The 22,679-nt window shown below is 39.3% G+C and overlaps 1 protein-coding gene across 2 annotated transcripts in view; it reads right to left on the bottom strand.

Moving 5' to 3' along the window:
* cep192 (centrosomal protein 192) overlaps positions 1 to 22,111 on the bottom strand; it is a 28,528-nt gene extending 6,417 nt beyond the window's left edge. The window contains exons 1-41 of one of the 2 annotated variants that reach the window (XM_029504272.1): positions 22,023 to 22,111; positions 21,140 to 21,385; positions 20,626 to 20,733; positions 20,124 to 20,281; positions 19,924 to 19,985; positions 19,154 to 19,304; positions 18,894 to 19,009; positions 17,436 to 17,588; positions 15,771 to 15,921; positions 15,318 to 15,535; positions 14,775 to 14,897; positions 14,065 to 14,214; positions 13,517 to 13,814; positions 13,289 to 13,438; positions 13,115 to 13,179; positions 12,719 to 12,943; positions 12,268 to 12,409; positions 12,053 to 12,141; positions 11,653 to 11,943; positions 10,178 to 10,994; positions 9,910 to 10,027; positions 9,512 to 9,668; positions 8,732 to 9,404; positions 8,403 to 8,594; positions 7,925 to 8,073; positions 7,489 to 7,719; positions 7,258 to 7,383; positions 5,201 to 5,341; positions 4,967 to 5,027; positions 4,746 to 4,885; positions 4,373 to 4,465; positions 4,017 to 4,135; positions 3,448 to 3,645; positions 2,915 to 3,005; positions 2,375 to 2,554; positions 2,016 to 2,276; positions 1,722 to 1,843; positions 1,187 to 1,296; positions 685 to 847; positions 323 to 413; positions 128 to 206 (exon numbers count right to left, since the gene is read on the bottom strand). In XM_029504272.1, the coding sequence (XP_029360132.1) occupies positions 128 to 206; positions 323 to 413; positions 685 to 847; positions 1,187 to 1,296; positions 1,722 to 1,843; positions 2,016 to 2,276; positions 2,375 to 2,554; positions 2,915 to 3,005; positions 3,448 to 3,645; positions 4,017 to 4,135; positions 4,373 to 4,465; positions 4,746 to 4,885; positions 4,967 to 5,027; positions 5,201 to 5,341; positions 7,258 to 7,383; positions 7,489 to 7,719; positions 7,925 to 8,073; positions 8,403 to 8,594; positions 8,732 to 9,404; positions 9,512 to 9,668; positions 9,910 to 10,027; positions 10,178 to 10,994; positions 11,653 to 11,943; positions 12,053 to 12,141; positions 12,268 to 12,409; positions 12,719 to 12,943; positions 13,115 to 13,179; positions 13,289 to 13,438; positions 13,517 to 13,814; positions 14,065 to 14,214; positions 14,775 to 14,897; positions 15,318 to 15,535; positions 15,771 to 15,921; positions 17,436 to 17,588; positions 18,894 to 19,009; positions 19,154 to 19,304; positions 19,924 to 19,985; positions 20,124 to 20,281; positions 20,626 to 20,733; positions 21,140 to 21,312 (7,135 nt within the window). In that variant the 5' untranslated portion in view covers positions 21,313 to 21,385; positions 22,023 to 22,111. Of the gene's footprint in view, positions 1 to 127; positions 207 to 322; positions 414 to 684; positions 848 to 1,186; positions 1,297 to 1,721; positions 1,844 to 2,015; positions 2,277 to 2,374; positions 2,555 to 2,914; positions 3,006 to 3,447; positions 3,646 to 4,016; positions 4,136 to 4,372; positions 4,466 to 4,745; positions 4,886 to 4,966; positions 5,028 to 5,200; positions 5,342 to 7,257; positions 7,384 to 7,488; positions 7,720 to 7,924; positions 8,074 to 8,402; positions 8,595 to 8,731; positions 9,405 to 9,511; positions 9,669 to 9,909; positions 10,028 to 10,177; positions 10,995 to 11,652; positions 11,944 to 12,052; positions 12,142 to 12,267; positions 12,410 to 12,718; positions 12,944 to 13,114; positions 13,180 to 13,288; positions 13,439 to 13,516; positions 13,815 to 14,064; positions 14,215 to 14,774; positions 14,898 to 15,317; positions 15,536 to 15,770; positions 15,922 to 17,435; positions 17,589 to 18,893; positions 19,010 to 19,153; positions 19,308 to 19,923; positions 19,986 to 20,123; positions 20,282 to 20,625; positions 20,734 to 21,139; positions 21,386 to 22,022 lie in introns of both variants that reach the window. The other variant, XM_029504271.1, reaches the window with a different exon arrangement.
* Positions 22,112 to 22,679: the final 568 nt, after the last annotated feature.

Here is a 22,679-nt window from a genome sequence, read left to right on the forward strand (position 1 = left end):
ATATAGGCTACTATATTGACAACTTCACAAACCACTAAATGTGTTTTTGAAATGTTGAAGTAAAATTCAAACTTCAAGTGATCCAAGTTAACATCATGATGTGCTTTGTGAGATGTAGTCTACTCACTGATGGTTGGAGATGTAAGGACGAGCTGTTCTGGACGGATGGTCCAGGTCTCAGAAAGCCTGTGTAAAGGCTCTGAAGCCTAAGCAAGGGAGAAAGACTTTCTGTATTCCTAAACTAATTTCTTTTCAAGATCAAATAATGAAACAAATCAACATTGTAAGGAAATTGAAGTTCATTGGAGAGGGCTTCTGGTACCTTTAAGGGGGGTTCTGTTACTCTCAGTGCTGGACCCTGAGGACCCTTGACTGGCAGCACATCCAAAGATACACTGCCATTGGCCAAACCACTAGGAATTACATAACAAAAAAACATCTGAACTGTGTTCAACTATTTTTGCACTATTGTTCTGAAAAAGCTCCAAAACAAAACAAAAAGACAAAACTCCTATACAATATATTTAATATAAACTTTTTTCATAGGAGAAGATAAGTTTAAAAAATAAATACATTGGCTGTTAACAAATTAGTGAGGTCTAATAAGTTTTTCCAGGAGGTTGATATTTACATGAACCAGGTTCTAGTATATTACATTTGACTTGGTGATAGCGTGGCTGGTACCTGTCTGTCTCTGATCCATGTCTAGCACGGGGAAGCTCCAGCTCAGTGTGGTCTTTGCCCTCACTGTCCATGTTTGTTGTACTCCCCAGCAAAGAAACCACCACCTTACTCATGTTGCCATAGAAGATGTGGGCCTCATTAGGCCGCTGGGGCAGGTCATAGGCTTGAGGAAAAGTGAAATCATTAGTGAAACACACATTTTATGCATGAATTCAACAACCAGTATATTTGAGAACAACTTAAATGAGCCTTTTCAATAAAACTCCAACATATCAATTATCTGTTACCTTGTGATGGTGGGGACGCAGCAAAGGCAAAAAGAAAGTAAACTGGAAACATTGTAAAAAATAATGCTAAACCATTTTCTTATACCCAATAAATGCAATTTCCAGATTCTGAGAAAAGATCTTGCTGCATGCTGAATAATTATGAGATAAGTGGGCAATAGTATGCAGATTTTTTTCTTGGGGGTGGACACTATAGAGCTTTTTGCATATCTTACTTTCTGTAACACTTTCTTCTCCCAGGAACTTCTCATTGAAGTCAATATTTTTAAGCAGACTGTTGTCAGACAGAGCTTTCTTTGCAGCCTCTGGTTTGCTCTGAAGAAATCTGAAAGAACAGGAACAGGGCACATGGGACTACTTGATTCACTGAGTCAGTTCAGTCTTTAATCTCCATTTGTTTCCTTTCATAGGCAACAATCCGTGTGCGTTGACTTCATTTTCTTAGAGATTAAACATTTGTAAGAGGAGTAATGTTTCATTCCATGCATCCTAACCAGATGTCCATTAACAGAGGTACTTCCTGCTGAACTTCCTTTGCATAGTTGTTTTATGAGCAATTGGTGGTTTTATTTAGATTGGCTTTGTGTATGATCTGAAAAAAAGTGTTTGATGTTGAGTACAGATCAGACTTGTGATCTGTGATTGTTTGATTTTGTAATGGACAACGTAGAGTTTAAAAAAAAAAAAAAAAGGATAGGAGTTTGAAAATTCATAGGTTTTACAAACATACGCTCAATTAAATTTTCTCACCTTCTGTACTGCTGCCTGGAGACTTCATCTCCACAAAACACACAGACAGTAGCCAGCAGTGCATTGGCTGACTGACAAAGGCTCTGCTCCCTTTGGGTGGACTTCATGAGCACAGTGATTACCTGAAATAAATGCACATAAAAGATGAAAAACCATGAGGAATTATATGAATGACAGTCTCAAATAAGTTTAACTATAGCCACATTTCAGCAATATTATTTACATCAACATTTGATTTTCCCATGCCCTACTGCATCACTTAGTGTCTTGTACAAAGACACTCCACTCTCATACCTCTTGTGTTCTTTCCTTTAGCACAAACTGTGACGGGGCAAGGCTGATTACAGAGGGGTCTAACACCGATCGTGCCTGCACATCAGAATAGGCAACAGCTTTGATGAAAGCTGCTCTGGAGCCAGTGTTCCTCACACACAGACATATTTTGCTGACATGGCCAACAGCAATGTCAGTCAGGATCGCAACATAGCTGTCTGCTCGTTTCCTCTGGTCCTCCAGGATGATGTTGCTGGTCCCACCGTAGCCTGACAGAGGAATCTTTAGATGCAAAAATAGAAATCAAATTACAAGACAGTCATCCACAGGAGGATGAGTGGGATGCAAAGAAATAGATGATATAATTGTCACATCCTCACAGTGAATTTGACCCCTGGCTGTGAAGGCCGGACTCCCGACTGTTTGATCTCCAGCTTGGCCAACATTGAGGCCACCCTAGTGGGAGCAAAGAGCAGGTGGACAGTCACGTCTTCCCTGGGACGAATAGACAACTCTCCATGACGGGTCAAACGCTCTTCTGGGGTAAACATACTTTGGAGCTGTGCCAAAAACAAGTTTCATATTAGAGCAGTCTAGAAGCTTTATTAGTCATGGTTCAATATCATTGACACGCTAACTTTGAACACTTAAGAACATTAAGTATAGGCCTTTTACCTCATTAAGCATCATTGCCATGAACTAGTGTGATCAACTGTTTCTACAGAGGAAACTGAATTAATATAGGAAAGATTCCCACCACCTTGGAAGTGCATCTCAAAATGTATGATAGAATCTTGAATTCAAAAAAGCAACATACAAAGGAATTATAATTTATAAATAAACTCAGACCAGGGGAAAGAAAAAAAAACAAAGTATTTATCAATTTATCAGTTTTACATAAAGCAAATATGACAGTCTACCTGAAAACAGTCCTGGTCTTGACCACGAATGAGCAGCCGTAGTTGCTGTGTAGTACTGGTTGAGTTGTTCCTTAGAACCAGCTTCTGTTGGCTGAGCAATAAAGGCAAGAGGCAATTTAGGTGAGGTGTGGGCCAGTGTTTAAACTGCTGAAGTGCTGAGTTAAGACAAAGTCATCATCCTAATTTCCCAATTTGTGAAAAAGAGCAAGGTCAAACCTGGATCTGGTTAAACCTTTGAAGAACACTTTAAATCTTGAGGGGATTTGCATTTCTTACTTCTATTTGTACTTTACCTCACTTTGGTGAGTATAAATAAATTGTGCATTATGTTGAAATAGCTTCTGAGGAAAAAAAACATTCCCTGTAGATACTCCTTTTCCCTTCTCATGAATAACATTATACGAACCTTAATGGAATAAGATGGACCATTGGGCCTTGAATTTTTTTTTATTGATTACTTTCAAATGAAATACTGATAAGTGTTTTTCTGTAACCAAGTAATCATGAAATTAATGGAAAACTGCTTTGCTTACACAGCTCTTCCCAGAGTGACTCCTCCCCAAGCTATGAACTGTTTGTTTGAGAGGATTGGAGGAATGTCTTTGGCCAGACCAGTGCCTAATACAGCAGCAGAGGGAACGGCAATCTTCTCAGAGTCTTCTGGGAAAGCTTCCCCTTTCAGGGTTACCTCATATTGAGGGCCTGAAGGCAGCACCAGAATAGTGAGAAGGCTGCAACATAAAAATACAAAATTTTAAAACAAAAATACCAAAAATTTAGATGCTCTTTTTAGTATGTGACTGTTTCTGCAATATTTAAGCAAAAGCCAAGACTGACCTAGTCTTAAGTAATTACAAGATTTTTCTTGTAATCTTTCACTTGCAATGCTGCAGTCAGAGCAATACTTCACTCTTTGAAGTTTAGAAACATGATTAACCATGCAGAAAAGCAAAATATCAGTTTCTGCTAGTAAAAATCTCATTGTGCCATCCTAGTTTTTCTAATCCTCCAAGCCAGTTGTGGTGAATCACACTGTTACTTCTTATTTATGGGACTTCCAAAATATATGATCTTGGATGGACAAAAATAATTGTGTGTGTACCTTTCTTTGCATTTCCTGTTTCCCTGTGCTTTAAAGGACACAATGATCTCTTGCTCCTCTCCTCTCTTCAAACACAGTTCATCAGGTGTCACTGAAAAACTGTCCTCAGCATCACCAGTCTGTACAAAGGAATAACAGAAAATAAGAGATTGAGGAAGGAACAAGGTAAACACAAGAGACAAAGAGAACAAGCAAAAGGTGAAGTGAAAAAAGACAGGAAGATGGTAAAAATGAGGAAAACAAAACAAACAGAGGAAAAACATTAATCACATTGTATGTGCCACAGTCTGAGCCCTAAATGTCAGAGGCTTACCCGAAACCCCACATCTAATAAGAAAAGTAAAGGTCAGATTTACCTTGAGTTTCAGCTGCACATCAATGTTTCCAGCATTTTTTAAAGGCAGTGTCTGTTGACTGAATTTACCCAGTGGAGCAGACAGGCTGAGTGTCTAGATAAAGGAAAGATATTGGTGAAACGATTCTTACTGATTTGAACAGAAATCTGTGTAGTGAACTACACCTGATGCAAGTAGAATGGGTTAGGGTTAAGTTCCAATAAATTAAATAAAATCAAATTGATTTCTCTGCAAAGACTTTTTGTTTGTCATGATAGATTTTGCATTAATGCCCACTCTGTCTTTGTAATAGTAATATTAAACTACACAGGGCTACACCTTCAGACTTAAAAATAAACAAGTAAATAAAAACACCATATGGCAGCTTGACTACCTGCAGGTCTTTAGGAGCATGGACCCTTGCAGTTCCAGACCTGGCACTAAGAGGTATACTCCAGATCACATGACTTGGACCAGGAGTGTCCAGTTCAATGTCCACACGAGCAACATATTCATCAGGCGGACCAAGCTCCCCTGAAAAGCACAAGCACAAATTGTTAAATCTACAGGATTGGGGGGTGGGGGGGGGTGGGGGTAATGTTTATAGTTGATTACCTGAAAAGCTGTACTTCTGAGGGGCCTTGAAATGTACCCAGACCATGAAACTTACTAGATTCTGGAGGTAAAGAAGTTGATCAATATGAGCAATAACAGCAGTAAATTCACTCTGAGTGCTAAAGAACCTGACTGGACTTTTTGAAACAGTTTCTTAATGTTCTAATTCAACAGTCTTTATAGGGACTATGAAACAATAGCATTCACAAAGTTAAAATGATTTCAGCAGTTAACCTCTCCATAGCTGGGATGCATCACGTGATTTATCACCGAAGGAGAAGACATTGGGGTCATCTGTCCAGCCTGCTGTGTTGCTTCAGACGTCATAATACAAGGGTGCTTGGACAAGGTGAAGCATCGCCATGCTGTAGCGTTCTGTAGTCATTTGATGTAAACAATGATACAGTTTATCATTCTAACTGATGTGAAAAACTGAACAAGAAAAACAAGAATGAGCTATTCAAATGCAATTTACTTGATCGAGCAGGAGCTTAAAGGATTTAGAACTAATTCCAATTAGATAACTTTTTAATAACTCCTAATACTGGCTTAAAACGTGCCATTACAGTAAGAATTCACTCAAAAATATTTCTTCTTCAGACTTTGCTAGACCAGAGCATTACACTCCTTAAGACTGCTGGAAATATTATTGGCATTTACTGCTGGTGGATCATACCCAGGTTGCAAATAGAGCTTCAGAATGCAAAAAGAATAAACAGAAGCAAAAGACAAAAAACTGAAAGTAGACAATTTACTGAAAACTGCATTTAAACTCAAACAGGCTCTTCATCTGTTGATCTAAAGTTTAAGACCACAGCCTTAAAAAGCCCAAAATCCACATGGCAAAGGCAAAAAGGCTTTGTGGTTTTGAATGTGGCAAGATTCTTGAGCTGCATAAGCAAGGCCTCTAACAATGCGCCATTGCTACTAAAGTTGCACAGAATAAGATTAAAATTTTAGATCCTGAGGGTTGTGGGACAAAAAGGTCAAGGTCAAAGAATTTCACTTGCGCTGAGCCAGAGGATCTGATGGGCTGTCCTTGAAGCTACAGGCCAATACACGTCTCAAATTAAGGCCCTTACTGATGCTGACTGCAGCCCAATAACCATAAGATGGCATCTGCAAGAGAAAGGCTTAAAGAACAAAAAAATGCCTTCAAACCTCACGTCTCAGCCCACGCCACAAGCTTCACCATTTGGACTTTGCAAGGAAGTACGAAACATGGGATACTGAAAGGTGGAAGAAAGTTTTATTCTCTGATGAGAAAAATTTTTTTACTTGGACTGTCCTGATGGCTTCCGATGTTACTGGCATGACAAGGATATGCCACTGGAGATGTTTTCTACCTGGCACAGAGGAGGAGTGTCCATCATGATCTGGGGTGCTTTTTCCATGGATGCCCTTTACGAAGCCATCTTCACCACATGCTCCCACCAGCCTCCTGGAAACACTCGGTAGAGTGCATGCCTCAACAAATTTTTAAGTGATCAACAAGAATGACGGGGCTGCTCGCTATGGAGTCCTATTTTGACACGTTTAATGCAGATTTTGAGCTTTTTTAGGCTATGAACTTTATATAGTTATAAACTTTTCATCAACTGAAAAAGAGCCTGTTTAAGTTTAAATGCAGTATTCAATAAATTGTCTACTTTCTGTTTCTCGTCTCTTGGTCTGGTCTTAAAATTAAACCAAACTACTTTACTCTTACAAGCAGCATTAAAAATAAATAAGTGAATATAAAAAAAATAAATAAATAAAAAGGGCTGTCAAATTAATATTTTTTTAATCTGATTATTCTCATGGCCACTGTGGATTAATTATTAATATCCAGCCATTAGTAATTGTGTTTCATTTTGTTGGGGCAAAAAAAAAAAAGGTTCTCTGGTGATATACAAATACTTAATGTGTTTAGACCAGATGTGGTGTCCAGATTGCAATCAATAAATCTCTCTCCCCCTCTCTCTCTCCCCCCAGACTCACTTGATTATCAGAGGGGAGAGCTGACTGCTTCTTATGTTCAATGTTACCTGGAGTGCTGAGATACTTCTGAGGCAACTCCACTTAGACATACTTAAATTAGCACACTGCCTGATATACAATGCCAGAGACATCCCCCCCCAGGGTTTTGAGATGCATTAATTTCATAAAAAATATCAATCATTCACACACACTCACACTCTTTCTACTGGTGTATTATGTAGAGACTACACAGTTACCACCAGAGGCCACTGCATGACTGTTGTAGATCAGTATGTGTGTTAGCAAGTGGCAAAAATGTACTGTGGACTCACTGCACTAATCACCAGACGGATAGGTACTATGGTGTGAGTCCTGTTGAGCAGTTTGAGAGGAAGTGATTTTGCACTGCCTCCTGGAAGGTCTCCAAAATCCAAATAACCAGATTTACTTGCTCCAACCTGTGAACAATGAAGAAAGAAATACACTAAGGGCCATCTTTAATATAATCGATGAGGTATTAACCAAAGTAAAATTTATGGTTAAGGGTTGGTTATGATCCTCACCTCTAGTACAGGATTCTCTGCTATGGCAACCAGCACCACCCTTTTAGCAAAGATATTAGCCCTAGCAGCCACCTCTGTCTCAGCAGACGCAGGCCAGGAGCAAACACTAAGGACGCACTGGTAGACACCAGACTGTGGGGGTATGAACAACACTTTCTGTTCTTCTGTAGTCTTTGGCGCAATGATTGTCTTATTCTTCACTATCAGCCACTGATAAGGCAAACTATCCACCTGTGGGAAAAGGGATTGGAGAATATATGGGCAAGTACTGAGTGCTGTCTGCCAGGTTTTAATGAATCACTTGCTCACAGATTTTTAAAAATTATTAATTTAAGAACATACAATTTGACATTTTAATGCTTTCGACAAAATGTTGACATTTAGAATAAATGCTTTGAAACCAGTCACCACTTGCACCTGCATGTTCTCTGCTCACCTTCTCTCCATTAATAGCAACACTAACAACATTGATTGAGACTTGCTGCCATCTCTCAGAGGGGTTAAAGAGGCTGATGGAGGTCTGTGAGGCAATGCCGACACAGCAGGCATGAGGGAACCGCAGCTCCCCTGGTACTACCACTTGACCTGAGGATGAGAGCAGAATGTGGAAGACTGGAAAAATGTTGCTCCACTGTGCAGAGGAAAAGATAGGAAATATTGCTAATGACACGAAAAATGTGATCATAATTGCTTACAGCACTTAAAAATAGTTTGATTGCTTGATACAGTTTTTTTGCTGGGTCAAGGAAATTATTATCTGTCTTTTACAGAACAGAGTGATAGGATCAGTTCAGGTATGAAGACTATAAGGCAAAACAACAGCAGTCTATGCAAACTCCAGTTCTTTCTAATAAAAAGAAATACACATACAACAAAAGCTGGGAAATCCTTATAAACATCAAAACCGTTGCTACCTCTCAGTTCCTCAAGACCACATCCCATCAGTGGCTCCTCATCATACCGACTGTAGAGTTTCCCCATTATACCAATGTCCTGTTGGGTCTGATGTAGTCTGGGGAGCTGATGGGAGCCCTCAGCTGCAGAAACTCCTAGAGTGCCGGATGCAGGATGAATGTGTGTCACTGGTAGATCCCTATTGGGTGCACCTGAATATGAAAGAGAAAGAATAATCAGTCAAAAGAGTCTATTCCATGCTTTTGATTAGGTGCGGTAAGTGGCCGTGTTATGTAACATTATTTTTTAATTGCTTTTATTCATAAATGCGGTAACAAAAAAGTCATACCTGTAGTGGACACAGTATAGAGACCATTTCCAGTTGTTCCCACATGATAAGTCCCAGGATGTAATGGAGCTTCAGATCCCAAATACTGCTGGGATATCTGGGAGTTGTAGATTGAGCATCCAGAAAGGAGGGTCTGCACATCTCCTTTGTGGGGAAGGTCAATCAGGCCAGCACACTGGGGCTTAAAGCTTGGGAAGGGCACATAGCAAAGTTCCTCTGATGAGTAGGACGGAGGCATGGCGAGGCCGCCAGCATACACAGACGATGAGCCTGAGCCAGCAGCTCCCCATTGTTGCGTGCTCTGGGGAGCTGTGCTGCTTCTAGTTTGCTGAATGTTCAAATTGCTACAATAGCCTGAGTCCACTTTTGTCAGCTGTCTTACGTTGGATTCAGAGAGCTGCTTGTGGGTCTGGCAACCTGCCAAAAGATCAGTACCACGACAGTTATAATTACATTCACTCTGACTGCGAGAACAGCTACGTGAGACCTCTGGGTTTTTACATTCTGGCACTGGCAGTGGGTCCAGACTTCTAGACTGTTGTGGTTGCACTTGGTCCAGGCTTTTAGGCAGGCAGGGAATGTCCAAGTTAGATTGTCCCTCTGGTTCCACAGGGGGTGTTGGACTGAATCTAATGATGGTGGTGCTCAGCGCCATAGTACAATTGTTCTGCGCCTGGGAAAACAATGAAAGGCAAGACATACACTTTGTAACAAAACACTACAGAAGGAAACATTTCGCGACCCAGCTCAGTATACCTGAATTATGTCACAAATTGTTACCTTTTTCCTCTCAGGTGTTGGTATGACAGTGCCTTCATTCATTGAGATGTATGTGAGCCTGCTGAGACTGGGGCTGGAGCAAGTAGACTGAGGAGAGTGGTCAAGACCGGGATGTTTGTCTGCCAGTGCTCCACTGGACAAGGAAGGTGAAACCATGCTTTGAGTCAAACACAGAAGCATAGTAATAAATGGATAATGATGAATAATTATGTGTCAGTCAGTAAAATACATAATCTAAAAAGCTTTAGTTAAACAAGGCTGGACAACCAAATAAATATTCAACAGTGATGTGGCTCTTTTCTTGATTGTAATTATTTTCAATGAAGATGAAACAAAATATTTACATTTAATGATATTATTATTTACATTATCTTTAGAAACCATATGTGATAGAATACCAATCAGCACTGGGAACTGAGGTCTGACTTGGAGAAGAATGGGTAATTGGAGAAGTGGACGGTCTGAAGTTACACTGCGTCTCCTCCACACAAGACTCTGGAAAACCCTTAGGGAGTTCTAGGGATCAGAGTTAAAACAGTTAATGTTAACATGCAGGTCAATAAAGACATCTCAAAGGCTTAAGAGATGGCAGCAATGTTCACTGTGAGGGCTTACTGTCTGTTGTCCACAGGACAAGCAAAAGCCATGCTTCTCACTTTTACTTACCTGATGCATGGTCTAGGGAAGCAGCTGTGATATTCCTGGATGGTGTGTTTTTATGTGGAGAATTACTGGGTGTGTCCTGCTTCTGCTGGCCTACAGTTCTCCCCCTCTGATTCGGTGGAGAATAACCTTTACGGCAAGGCAAGTATGACTGCCCTTTCCTCCATGCCAAAGAGGTTCTGGTGTGGCCAAGTGAGTCAGAAGAGACATTATCACTCCTTTGTGGTGGTTCTAGGGAGGACGTAGAATTGCTGGATGCATGCGGCTTTAGTTGTCCTGGTTCAACTACATCTTCTTTTAGGGTCCCGTCTTTTGAAACATAGGTTTTGGTGGCAGAAGAAGCAGTAGTGCTATTGCAGGCTGCTATGTTGTCTACAAGAGCCTTGTGTGCATGAGTTTGGCCTGATCCAATAGACCTTCTGGCATAGCTAAGAGATGTACGAGGACAAGGAATAAGGGTCTTTTTTGCTTCCCCTTTATTCCCTGATGATGTCGACTTTGAAAGAGATACTGCAAAAGAGCTAGTGTTTATTGTTGCCTTTCCTCCCTTTTCTCTCTCCTCAGTTTGAGTCTTTCGAGTCGCACTGTTCAGTTGCTGAGATGAGTTCCTCCAATCCTCAGGGTGTCCTTCCTCAGGATTCGGAATGTTGTCAGCCCAGCTGGTCAGGTCAAAGGTAGTGTGCGCCACCGAGGTATCACTGGTATTGGACAGGTCAGTCTTTCGCAGGTATTTCTCCATGTCAAATGCACTCAGCTCTCCAACACAGGTGCTTCGCTGAGGTGTGTCCAACATGGCACATTGATCTGACTCAGGGGGGATCTAAATAAAATGCAAAACAGTGTTCTTTTAATGTTAAACGCTCAAAAAATGTTCAGGAATTCAGATTACCATTGCTCCCTGGTGAGATTGTCAGCATGCAAAAAATAAAATAAATTGTACATTACTTTGATCACGTTTTCGAGCCTGTTCCTTAATGGGATTTGCAATGTTTTATATTTACAGGATTTTCTGTGGACCACCACAGTGCTTGTTTTATGGTCTGTTGTCATTTTAAAAGCAGCTCTTGAGATTTGGATACTGCTCTTGGCCATTACAAAACTTGCTATTATATTTAATCGTTCAGATCTACTGATAAATATGATTTATCTATGAAGAAGGAATCTCAAACAAAAAAAAAAAAAAAAAAAAGAAACAAAAAAACCAAACATATTTATACTTCAGTCACCACAACCCACCACCCATGATCTCTTTAACACCAAAGAAAGAACTATTCAGACTGAACATTAGGGAAAAAGTTGGGATTAAAGTACAATATAGGCTAAGCTATTTGTTCACTGTGCATGCCCATAAAACATAAAAGGCATAAAGCTAAAGAGAGATGATTGAAGCCAGTAGATCTTTGTCACTGAATATAAATATATAAAAAGGCAATATTAGTGAGGGGGGAGGAGAAGGAAAAAAAAAAAAAATAAAAAACCTGCTCAGCTGACTGTAGTCTTTCTGCGTTGCAAACGTCAGGTTCAACCTGTCCAGTAGATGTAGGTTGTTTCCTTCCTTTACTCCTCCTGGAGAGCTCCATGATCATGGCAGCCAGCTGTGATGGGTCGGTGTTCATGGATGCATCTGCAATGGCTGAGGCAATGGTGCTAATACTCAGCATCAGTTGACTGCTGTTATTGTCAGAGGCAACACCAGTTTGGTTGCCTGAGCTTGGTGCTGAGCAACAATCTTTGCTGTGGTCAGGTGGCGCAAGATTAAAAGTATGGTCCTGAAGAGAAGAAAGTGATTTTAGGTAAAAAAAAAAAAATCATGAAGTCCTGAATCCTACAAAAAGACAATAAGTAGGCGTGTTTAGTATTAAAATATCAAAACCATACCTGTGCCTTTTCTTCACTACATTCAGGAACAACATCCACTTTTGGTGAGATCCATTCACCTGTTGCCTCAAGAGTTCTATCTAGGTCCTCTGAGGGAGATGAGTGTTATTCGGGTATGAATAATTTTCAAATATACCAAACTGGATATGAAAATTGGGTATTGCTGTACGAGCCTTTGAAATTAATCTTCAGTCTCAACTAAATAGTGAACACACCTGTGTTTAGTGTTTTATCAGCTTGGCTGAGGTCCACGGTCTCATTAAGAGGAGATTTCCCTCCAACTGAAAATTCTGAGGGATGAATCAGGGCAAACGGTTCTCTCTTCTCTGGAGAGGTAATGATGTAGCCAAAGGATGGCTAGAGAACAAAAACAAGCTTTTAGTAGGCTTTATAGTTTGGCTCCAACAGGAAAAAAGGCAAAAAAGTGAATAAAACTTTAACCATCATTGGAAGACCAGACTATTGTGACTAAAAATATTAGCCAATATATATATTTTTTCAGTAACATGATTATTTTGAGTTTCTCCTGCCACAGAAAAAGACACTAGCTACTTATCAATGATACCTTATCTTCAGCTTCACACATTAAGAACAAAACTGTTATCAGTCTCCAACAAACTGACAGAGTACATTTCAGTAACAACCCAAGAAAATAATTTTACTGACTCGTTTAACTCTATCCACATCACCAGTGCTGCCCAAACAGCCCAGGGCTTCAGAGCGTTGTTGAAAAAACTGCCCTAAAGAAAGCCGCAGGTAGCTTTGGTCCCCTTCCCTGAACTCAGAGGAAACCTGTGAAGCCCTCATCAGGATGTGGCTGTTGGTGGGGACCTTCCAAGATGAGTCACTCTGAAAGGTGCCATTGCTACAGGCAGGTTCAATCTTCTCCTCCTATGACAACAGCAACCAAAAAAAAAAAAAAAAAACTCAACTCATAACTCAATGTGACATGAGTTTTAAATGTTATTTACTGAGTCCATTAACAATGTGGCAAACTAAAATTAACTACTCATTAATTTATGTTCATTTCATAAATTATAAGTAGCCTGTATATTTGTATACCTGCATAAACTGGCACTCTTTTTCAAACTCCTCTTGATCTTTAACAATCTTTTCCAAGGCAACACCTGTAAAAAGGAGGACAAGTATGAATTTCATAACCGCATTTTGCACAAAAACAAACATAATACAACAGCCTCACTGTGCTAAAACAGAAACAGTGAACTTTATACGTACCAGCATGAACAAAGTCTTCAGTTTGAAAGTTACCAGCATTTTCTGGTGTCTTCCCATCAAGCTCTTTCTCAAATGAGGAGTAATATGCCAGGTCTGTTACCCATTGTCCCTCTTCATTTTGGTACACTACACCAGGAGTGGCACTAACAGCTGAGAAAATGAGCAATATTATTGATGCATTACATTGCCCACATTGTAATAATTGGTGACGTGACTGCCGCTGCCTACCCTGTTGAAACTCCAGCTCCAGGTTTCCAGGGCAGTGGTTCCACATATCATCTGAATCCTCTTTCTCCTGCTGGAAGCTCTGAGAGAAATATTTGGGTTCCAGGGAGGTAGAGGGAGGATTTGTGTCATCCTCAGTGGTGCTACTTGAGTCATTCACATCACCACAAGGTCCTCCCCTGAAAGTCAGGGAAAGTCTGGTACCATCGGGTTCATCTGCTCCACTGTGACAATCGTCGTCGTCGTCGTCATCATCATCATCATCCTCCTCCTCCTCGTCATCAGATTGCAGGAGTAGTACCTGAGGATAGAATGGCAAGAATACATGTATAGCTACATTCCAATAACAACAAATTGGACCAAAAACTTTGTCTCAAATCTCAATTAATCAGTTTTACTGATGTTCAAGCCACTGACTTTCATAAAACAAACGTAGGAGATTCCATCTTTAGTACTGGTCTTGGGAGGGGGGTGTTTATATATAATAATAAAAAAATAAATAAATCAGAAGAGTACATATTTTCCCTTTATTCCACCATTATCTATTGTACCTGGGAGAGGTGGACCCTTCCCTGGGTGCCTTGAAGGTGGGAGATAGCTGGGTCTGTTATGTCCTGAGGTTGAGTGTGTCCAATTCCACTCCTGGCTGAATCCGATGGTCGGTCAACTTCGGCCCCAGGCTCTGTGCTCTCCATAGCATCCTGACATCCAATCAGATATTTCGTCCACATCAATGAGAACTACTGCCACTAATATCTGTATATCAATTGATTAATCCATAAATTAGACTACTACATAAACTACTAATTTCTACTATAATCTAACGCACTGACCCCAGTCAATTGATGTATAGCTTTTACTCTCAAAACTTGCCAAAAAAAAAAAAAAAAAAAAAAAAAGCATAAGGCAACAGCAGAAAACTTTATGGCTCTATGAGGTTAGTAGCGCCTTATTAATTAATTGGCAACACTTAGATCCTTTACTCTTCAGTGAGTGATTGCATTGAGTGCCATGAAAAATAATCAAACTGACACTGGTTCAATAAAATAACGAAGGTTACTGAAGTGCAATTTGCACATCAACCCAAAATCAGTAGCTAATCTGCTATAGTGATAAGTCATTAGGATTTTATCCATACAGTTATTAATCTGGCTCTTTATCATCACTAAATAACTGTTTTTATTATCTATTTTAAGAAAGCCAATTACAGTCAATAACCAGAGCAGTTATAGCTACATTACATTTATGTTTCTGTACTCACCAGTGCCTCCCGTCGGTCCAGTACCATGCTCCAGTTCACAGGGGAGGGCCACTGGGTTCCTAATGATGCAGCCAAAGAGCAATTGGCCTCGCCTGTTCCTACAGGACCAAGACGGTCACCCATCTGCAAAACAATATAAATTAAAGGAGGGGGGGGGGGGGGGGGGGGGAGTGTAAAAATCCACACACAAGTTTAAATGGCACAATTGAAAAACATGTCAACACTTAACTTCTAATTCACAGAATTATATGTTCCTAAAAAAAAAAAAAAAAAAAAGGCAGCATAGCTCACTGTGATTTTATGTCAATTTGAAATTCCCACAATAAATGCAGACAAGTGCTTTATGCAACATTAAACATAAATGGATCATTAGAATTAATTGAAAACTTCAAGATTCAGTACACAGTAAATGGAAGTTGAATGGAAAGGAGAAATCTCCTCATACGTCTGTTCAGTTTAGCCACTCCACTAATCCACCTGCTACATTATTTTACTAGCCACACCTGTGTGTGCAAGTGTATCCAGAGCAAGCCTTATTTTCACCTCAGTGTGTCTGGAAACACAGTTCCTTCCATGTCCAGGTAGATTATTCAGATCTCCTTCTACATCTTCACCAACAGCACCACTACCCACAATTCCCAGCCCACGGAGGACATCATATGTGGTCTGGACATTGGTTGTCGGAAGAGGGTTGGTTGAAACTCCCCCATAATTTCCACTTTCTTCACTACCGCTGCTTCCGTCCCCGCCTCCTCCATCCCCTGGAGTTGCACAATGACAAAACAGGCTTACTTCATCTAACTTAGAACTAGGTCAAAGTCTGGCGTGACATTTAAAGGCTGTCAGAATGATCTGTCCAAGACTTGTTCATGTTCCCTCAAAACTGATACTTGAATGCATGTCACCATTTTTTTTTTTTTTTTGAAACATCTAAAGGGGAGTACAACCAGTCAAAGAGCTAAAATAATAATAAAGGCAGTGGGAGAGATATTATACCTGTGACAGGAGGGTTGATAACTTGTCCCTCAGCAGACCGTCTGTGTTCAATCCCAGACAGAGATGGACCATTTCGTCCACTGAACGATTCATCATCAGAACTACCTCCCTCTAAACCCGGCCTGAGACTGGGATGATTGCTCTCTCCAACCTGTAGGTAAACGCAGTTAAAAAAAAAAAAAAAAAAACAACCCAAATTTCACAAAGCAAAACCTTGTTGGACAGTGGATACTTGCAAGATTGATACAGCTGTTGAATACTGGATTTCTGCAGGACTCACCCCTAATTACATTTGTGTGTAAAGCAAGACCAAATCAAAACTTTGCACATGGCTGGACAATGTGTGGACAATATGTGCAATTGAGAAAGTGGAGCTGGTGTAAACAACTTCTTTCAAAGGACAGTAGTGGAGTCTGCACAGCATCATTGACTTAACTCCATTTGTGTCCTATGTCTTTACATGTAATTTTCCATCTCTGTGACACAGAAGCCATCTACTTCCTGAGCAATATAATAACTGCATGCTCCCATGGTGTCTATATTTGCGTATTGTTGTTTGAAAACATGCATGTGGTACCTTCAGACATCTGGAAATTGTACCCAAGGATAAACCAGAATTGTGAAGGACTATAATTCTTTTCCTGAAGTCTTGGTTGATTTCTTTTGATTTTCCAAGGAAAGCGCAAAGTGGGCTTTGATTTTGAAGGTGCACTTCCAGAGTTATAGCTTATCAGAAACTTCAACTGCCAAAATATCACCATGTGGAATTCTCAGAGTTGTCAGAGTAAAAAAAAAAAAAAACCCTCTCATTATTCTTACCTTTTACAAACAAAACTGTGGGGTCCCATCGGACCTAAATCAGGAAAAGTCTCCTCAATTTTACTGTCAGATGTAAGTTTGTCTTTTCCTAAACTGTACGCAAATTTCTTAGGTCCCTTAGGTTCCAGACCATTAAGTGCCCTGAGGAGAAAAAAAATTTTAATTCTATTTCAAATTATTTGGTAATAGAGCCAAATAAATCTGCATATGATCAGCATAGGTATGATAGGCCACTATATGCACTTGAAAGGTCTGGTCAAAGTGGAGCATATACACCTTGAACTTAAGAGACCCGAGGCAAGGATGGATCATAGTGGGACTCTTTTGGCACCTCTATCTTGCAAGTACGTCTCGAAAGATCAGGACTATTTATCAGTCTGTCTCAGTTTTGAATCTAAGAGTATTTGATGATCAACAATATCAAAAGCTTCACTGAAACCTAAAAAAAATAAATAAATAAATAAAATAATAATAATAAAGAGTTATTTCACAGGAGTGTTTATATAGGAAACTGCCATTTAGTATAGAGTAAGTATATACAACATTGAAAAATGATGGGCCTGCAGAGGCGAGGCAGGACACAGAAGTGGTTCTCTTCTATACAAAGCAGCTATGTTTCATCTTATAGGTGAGCAAAGGGGGTCTGAACAGTTAGTAAACCTAATGACAAAACTGCTTAGGTGACAAAAGTATTTGCAAACACCCCCTTGATAAAATAATAGCGACTGTTTTTACCTGCTCATTCTAAAGCTTAACCAAAAGAGTACCTTCAGCACTCAAACAGGGCTGCCACCCTTCCCCTATCTTATAGTTATAGTTATAAAACTGATAATCTAATTCTCTGACCAGTTGTCTGGAGGTGCTTGGCAACAGTCGTGTCCTGGTAACACTGTTGTTCCTTCTGGCAGACTCCAGATCATCGTCTGTGTCTTCATCACTGGCAGGACAAGAGTCCATGCCTGTAGCAGCTAAACGCACATCAGGCATCCTGAAATCCTCCTGAAGTAAAGACACACAGACATAGTAAAACATTATGGAATGTTTAATAAAAGGCTTAGGGAAGATTGTTTCTTGCTGGAGTTCAAGACAATTAATGTCCCAGTTAGATCCTGCAGCTGTCATCCTTCACAATCAATCACAAAAATACTTTCACATTTGTGACTTTTGCATATTGGTAGTATAATGGAAGAATATCTACAATTTTGCTTATTAGTTTATCATAAGAACAATTTAATAAAACTTAGCATTTTTAATCATTAATTAATTAATTTATTTAGTAGAATTATCGCCTGATGATGTGTGCCTCTACCAACAAAGTTGTTGGAAATATGGTAGTAATTTCACCTTCTATTCCTTAATTACAACTTTGAATAATGACCACTAGAGCGCTGGCAGAGGACTGGTGCTTTAGCTTAAGTCTAACCAAATCATTCTGGAGTCTCAATGGATGTTTGCACCAAAGTTGAAGGCAAAAAGAGTTGCTTGAAGTTGTGAAGTCATTTCATTTTTCATCCAAAAGGCTTTCAAGCTAGCTAATGCCTTTCACTCATTTAACATATTCTGGGGAAATTCTGATCTTGATGGTCAATAACAGAATTCGTTGAGGTCAGTCTAAATTGAAATTCAATATCCATGTTGCATCCAGCACTAATTTAGGCTGATAGAGCCCAATCAGGGAGCAGCTGTGTGAACCACAAGCAAGTTCGAATTCAATAACACTGATTTCCCCTCCAAAACATGCAGGTATACCCAGATTTTTAAACATGGGCTAGGGAAACTCCAACCCAGGCAAGTTCCCCCTCAGATTACACTGAGAGCATACAACTATAGGGAGCAATCTCATCAGCACACAGAAACAGTACAAGAACAACGAGCTGCTAACGGTCATATTCTGGTAAAACAGATTTGTAGTGTCTCATCCCCATACTGATAATCCTGGAATCCATGTTTCATCCATGTGATGCATTTTCACTGGAGATTATGTGTTTTTAGTTACATCAGGGCTCCAACCCACTCTGTCATACTCAGTATGTTACCCAATCTGCTGTAAAGACATTGTGCTTGATAGGTGACCGGTTTGTTCAGTGTTGGCCTTCTGAAAGACTAGCACTTTTTTACTGGGAAGTTAAGTTGACATCTTTGTTGACTGGTTATTTCGCAATCCATTGCTGACCAAGCCAGATGTTAGCGGATCTTGGGTGATTTTTGACTAGTGGAACGGTCTTAACAAGTACGATTATCTGAATAACTGAAGATCTTCACACATTTTATTGTGATAAAACAAAGGATTAATGGCAGTCTTACTGTTGAAGGAATCTCCTGTCCCTCCACTCTGCCTCTCTGCATGGCAGGAGGAACCAACTTCTTGAAGTACAACTCCAGTTCATCATCAGGCATGTTGTTGAAGTCAGTATCATCATCTGTAAACCAAGCATGTGATTTCAACCACTCCAGCTTTGGCAAAATGTCCACAATCTGTGCTTCAGTCTCAAAATATCAAAACCTTATATCATCTTACAGACTTATAAGAATTATTTAAGGTTATAAGCTCCAGAAAATCATACCTGTAATATCACTGTTCATGCTGTCCACAGACATGAGCTTTTCATTTGCCAGGAAACTTGAGTAACTGCCACTGAAGTGGTCCCTATCCATTCCCTCACTATGAACCCCATAACGCCCAGCTGCAGTTGATAAAGCTTGAGCCTGTGTGGACTGCTATGGAAAAATGGAAGTGGAAGTGGAAGTGAAATGGAAGTTATATTTGTACATAATTTTTTGCCTGAAATTCCAAAACCGCTACCTCTATTTAAAAGTATCTCTAAAGCTACTGGTTAAATAAGGCTTTATGTTTGAATTAAATAAATTCCAAGGTAAAAAAAATAAAAGTTAACTGGAAAACACAAATATGAGTCTTAAACTGAGACAATAGCTTTATGGTTTTAATGTGTATAACATAGTCCAAGTCTTTACGCACCAACCCCCCCCCCCCCCAAAAAAAAAAAAAAAATTAAAATAAAAATAAAAAATAAATAAATACTCTGTTATCAACACTATGGTCGCTATGTCCATAGCAATTGATAATTTTCATTCTTATTGCTATATTGAGACGACTTTTGTTTGAGACTCTTAAGACAGTGACACTCAATTGTTTGGTATTTAATCAGTGTAGTCATGCCAATAAAAAGTTGTTTTGGGCTTTTAAAAAAAAAGGGGGGGGGGGCACATTAGCAGAAACATGTCATACATATAGCCTCGACTATAAGTTTGATATATAGGTATATAATAACCATCAACTAATCAACCCGTATGAAAGAGTCACAAGGATGGGTACCTTTGGGTCTGTACTATATTTATGTCCTAACTGGGGAAGAGTCAGAAGTCCTGTTGATAGATCTGTCAGAAGACAAACAGTCCATTAACAAAATGAATACCAAAAAAAAAAATTAAAAAATAAAAAAAATTAAAAAAAAATTCAAGTTGAGTCTGACGCTGGGAAATATGGTCACAATACAGTTAAAGAAGAGCTTTTACCTGTTCCAAGTTCTGTGGCTGAACAGTGGACTGAGCCCATGTGTGTGGGCAGCAACCCCAGGACAGAGTTTTGATTTGGAGATACACTCTCATCAAGATTAATCTTCACAAGCATGGCTGAAAGACGGTGGGCTGCAATGAAGTCATCTGCTTTGTCCCTGTGACAAAGGTGACACATGGAAATGAACTAAAACTACCATTATATACACTACATTTGACTATATGAATGTTGAAATAAATATGAATTCCCTAATACAAAACAGGTTAATGAATATTAGGGCTGTTGTACTTTTTTAATTGCCAGCAGCTGATTACACAGAGTTATGGATATTATATTGTAAAGCATGTCTTTTGCTTTGGTGAAACATGTTTGCACTGTTTTAGATAATGCAAAAAAAAAAAAAATGTGGCAAGTCTTAAAACCAACAGATATTAAATAATTATAGGAAATACAACATTTGAAATAAATCTATAATTTGATGATGCATAAATAAATACTCACAAGTCATCTTTAAAACTGAGAGCAAATTTAGGCTGTTCGACTGATGATCGTGAGTTGGCCTGGTTCAGCTTTTTGCCCTCTGAAAATGTTGCCTCACCAGGATTTTCTCTGTTAAGCAAGAGTACAGAGCGCTGTTTTCACAAAACTGACTAAACAGCCCCACACCATATTGAGTGCTCAAAAATAAATTCAGATGATTTTTTGACACATAAAAACACCCTCAGTGTGTTTTTTTTTTTTTTTTTTTATTTCTATTATGGGAAATTTCTATTCTTGTACCCATATGTAGGTCTAATGCATATTTACAAGGAATGTTTCAATGTTTTCCTAAAAATTATGACTATCCATTTCTCATGTTAACATGTTCCAATATCACACAATGCTAATTTGATGCAAATGGTCAAATTCCCTTAACAACAAAATGTGGATCAAATGCACTATCCACTCTTGTCATTCTCAACGTCACAAAGGCAACAAGACAGTCAGTTTGTCCAAAACAGCATAAAGCTCCCACCTGTTGTCAAAAGCAGGTCTAATTTTTGCCACTGTAGAGGCAGCTACTGGCAGCCCTGGACCTGAACCCAATGTCACATTCCCCAGCGTAATCCGGCCACTAGTGCTGTCCACAGACTCACAGAGGAAACTTGGGAGAACTTCATCTTCCATCTTGTAAAAACTGCCTGCCATGGTTTTGAACGGAGCAGGTTCTAGCAGCTAACTGTGGCTTAGCCTCAGATCAAGTGAAGCCCATGAGCAATGTCTAGTTAAAAAAAAAGGAGACAAGGCAGGTTAGTAATAGAGAACCCTAAACGCGTCTCACGACTTCAGGAATCTTTACGGCCTGCAAAGTTTACAACTTGGAAATGGTGGGTGGCTTTGAAAGGATAATCTTTTTAACGCTGCCTGACGGTCATGAGGATTAGTGAGAGAGTCCAATAAATAAAAACATTTATAAAGTGCTGAACCTGTATGTTGTTTCCCGATCATAATGTTTGACCTGTTAAAAAGTAATTGGGCTAATATATTTACGTTAGTAATGCTAGGTTAGCCAACTTTTGACGCTAGCTAACTTACTGGCTAAAAACAAACTAGTTACTCAAACTAGAGTTACTCCATTGTTCTGCCTTATTAAGCTTGAGGGACCTGCTGAAAAAGGAAAAAAAATATTAACACAGCTAAGTTAACTAATTCTGCTTGCTAACTTAGCCCAACTTTTCCAGGACTGGACATTTCACGAAGAAAATTAAATCTAAACATCAACGTTAGCGTTAGTTGGACCTCAACTCACATCTAGTCCAGATCGGCCCGACTCCGTTTGTTCATCCAACTCGAGGTTAGTCTTCATAAAACTGCGCAAACACAGTACAAGACGTTGTGTAGCTGCATAAGTAACTTACCGAGTCCGTGTATTTTTCAGCAAATACTTTAAACAGGCATGAGAAACAAGTCGCTCAACAGCTTGCTTCACCAAGTAGCGCCCGGAAACTACAGGAAGCCCGCGCGAGCGTCATGTCGAGTAGGCGAGACTTAACTTAAATTGAATGTTCTAATTGGATAAGAAAACCTAGCGATGGGACATGTGCTTTCCTGATTGTCGGACACAGGGGACATTTATCTGAATGTTAAAAAAAAAAAAAAATATATGACATGTATGATAAATGTTTGGCATTGATATCTGCTTGATATCTGATTCAATGTGAACGCGTGAACTACTTGTTTTGACACGTAATCAAATTATATGATTTAATCCATGAATACAATAAAGACTCGAGTTTCATATACAATGCTAACATATTTAAAAATAATAATAAAATAAATTTTCAATGATTTTGAACTAATATAGTCCATTGGTTTTCACGTTTATCTTATCATAGCCAAGGCTGTAAAGCTCAAAGATAGAACTTCAGCTGGCCATAAAATACATAATTTCGTAACAATAGATTGTACATAAATAGAAAAATTAAATGTGAAAGAAATACACACTACTTTAAACAGTATTGATCAATATAGTATGTCTGAAACATATATCTCTAGCCTGTCTGTGTTTCACTCCT

This window comes from Echeneis naucrates, chromosome 6, assembly GCF_900963305.1.
Source record: "Echeneis naucrates chromosome 6, fEcheNa1.1, whole genome shotgun sequence".
Taxonomy (NCBI): Eukaryota; Metazoa; Chordata; class Actinopteri; order Carangiformes; family Echeneidae; genus Echeneis; species Echeneis naucrates.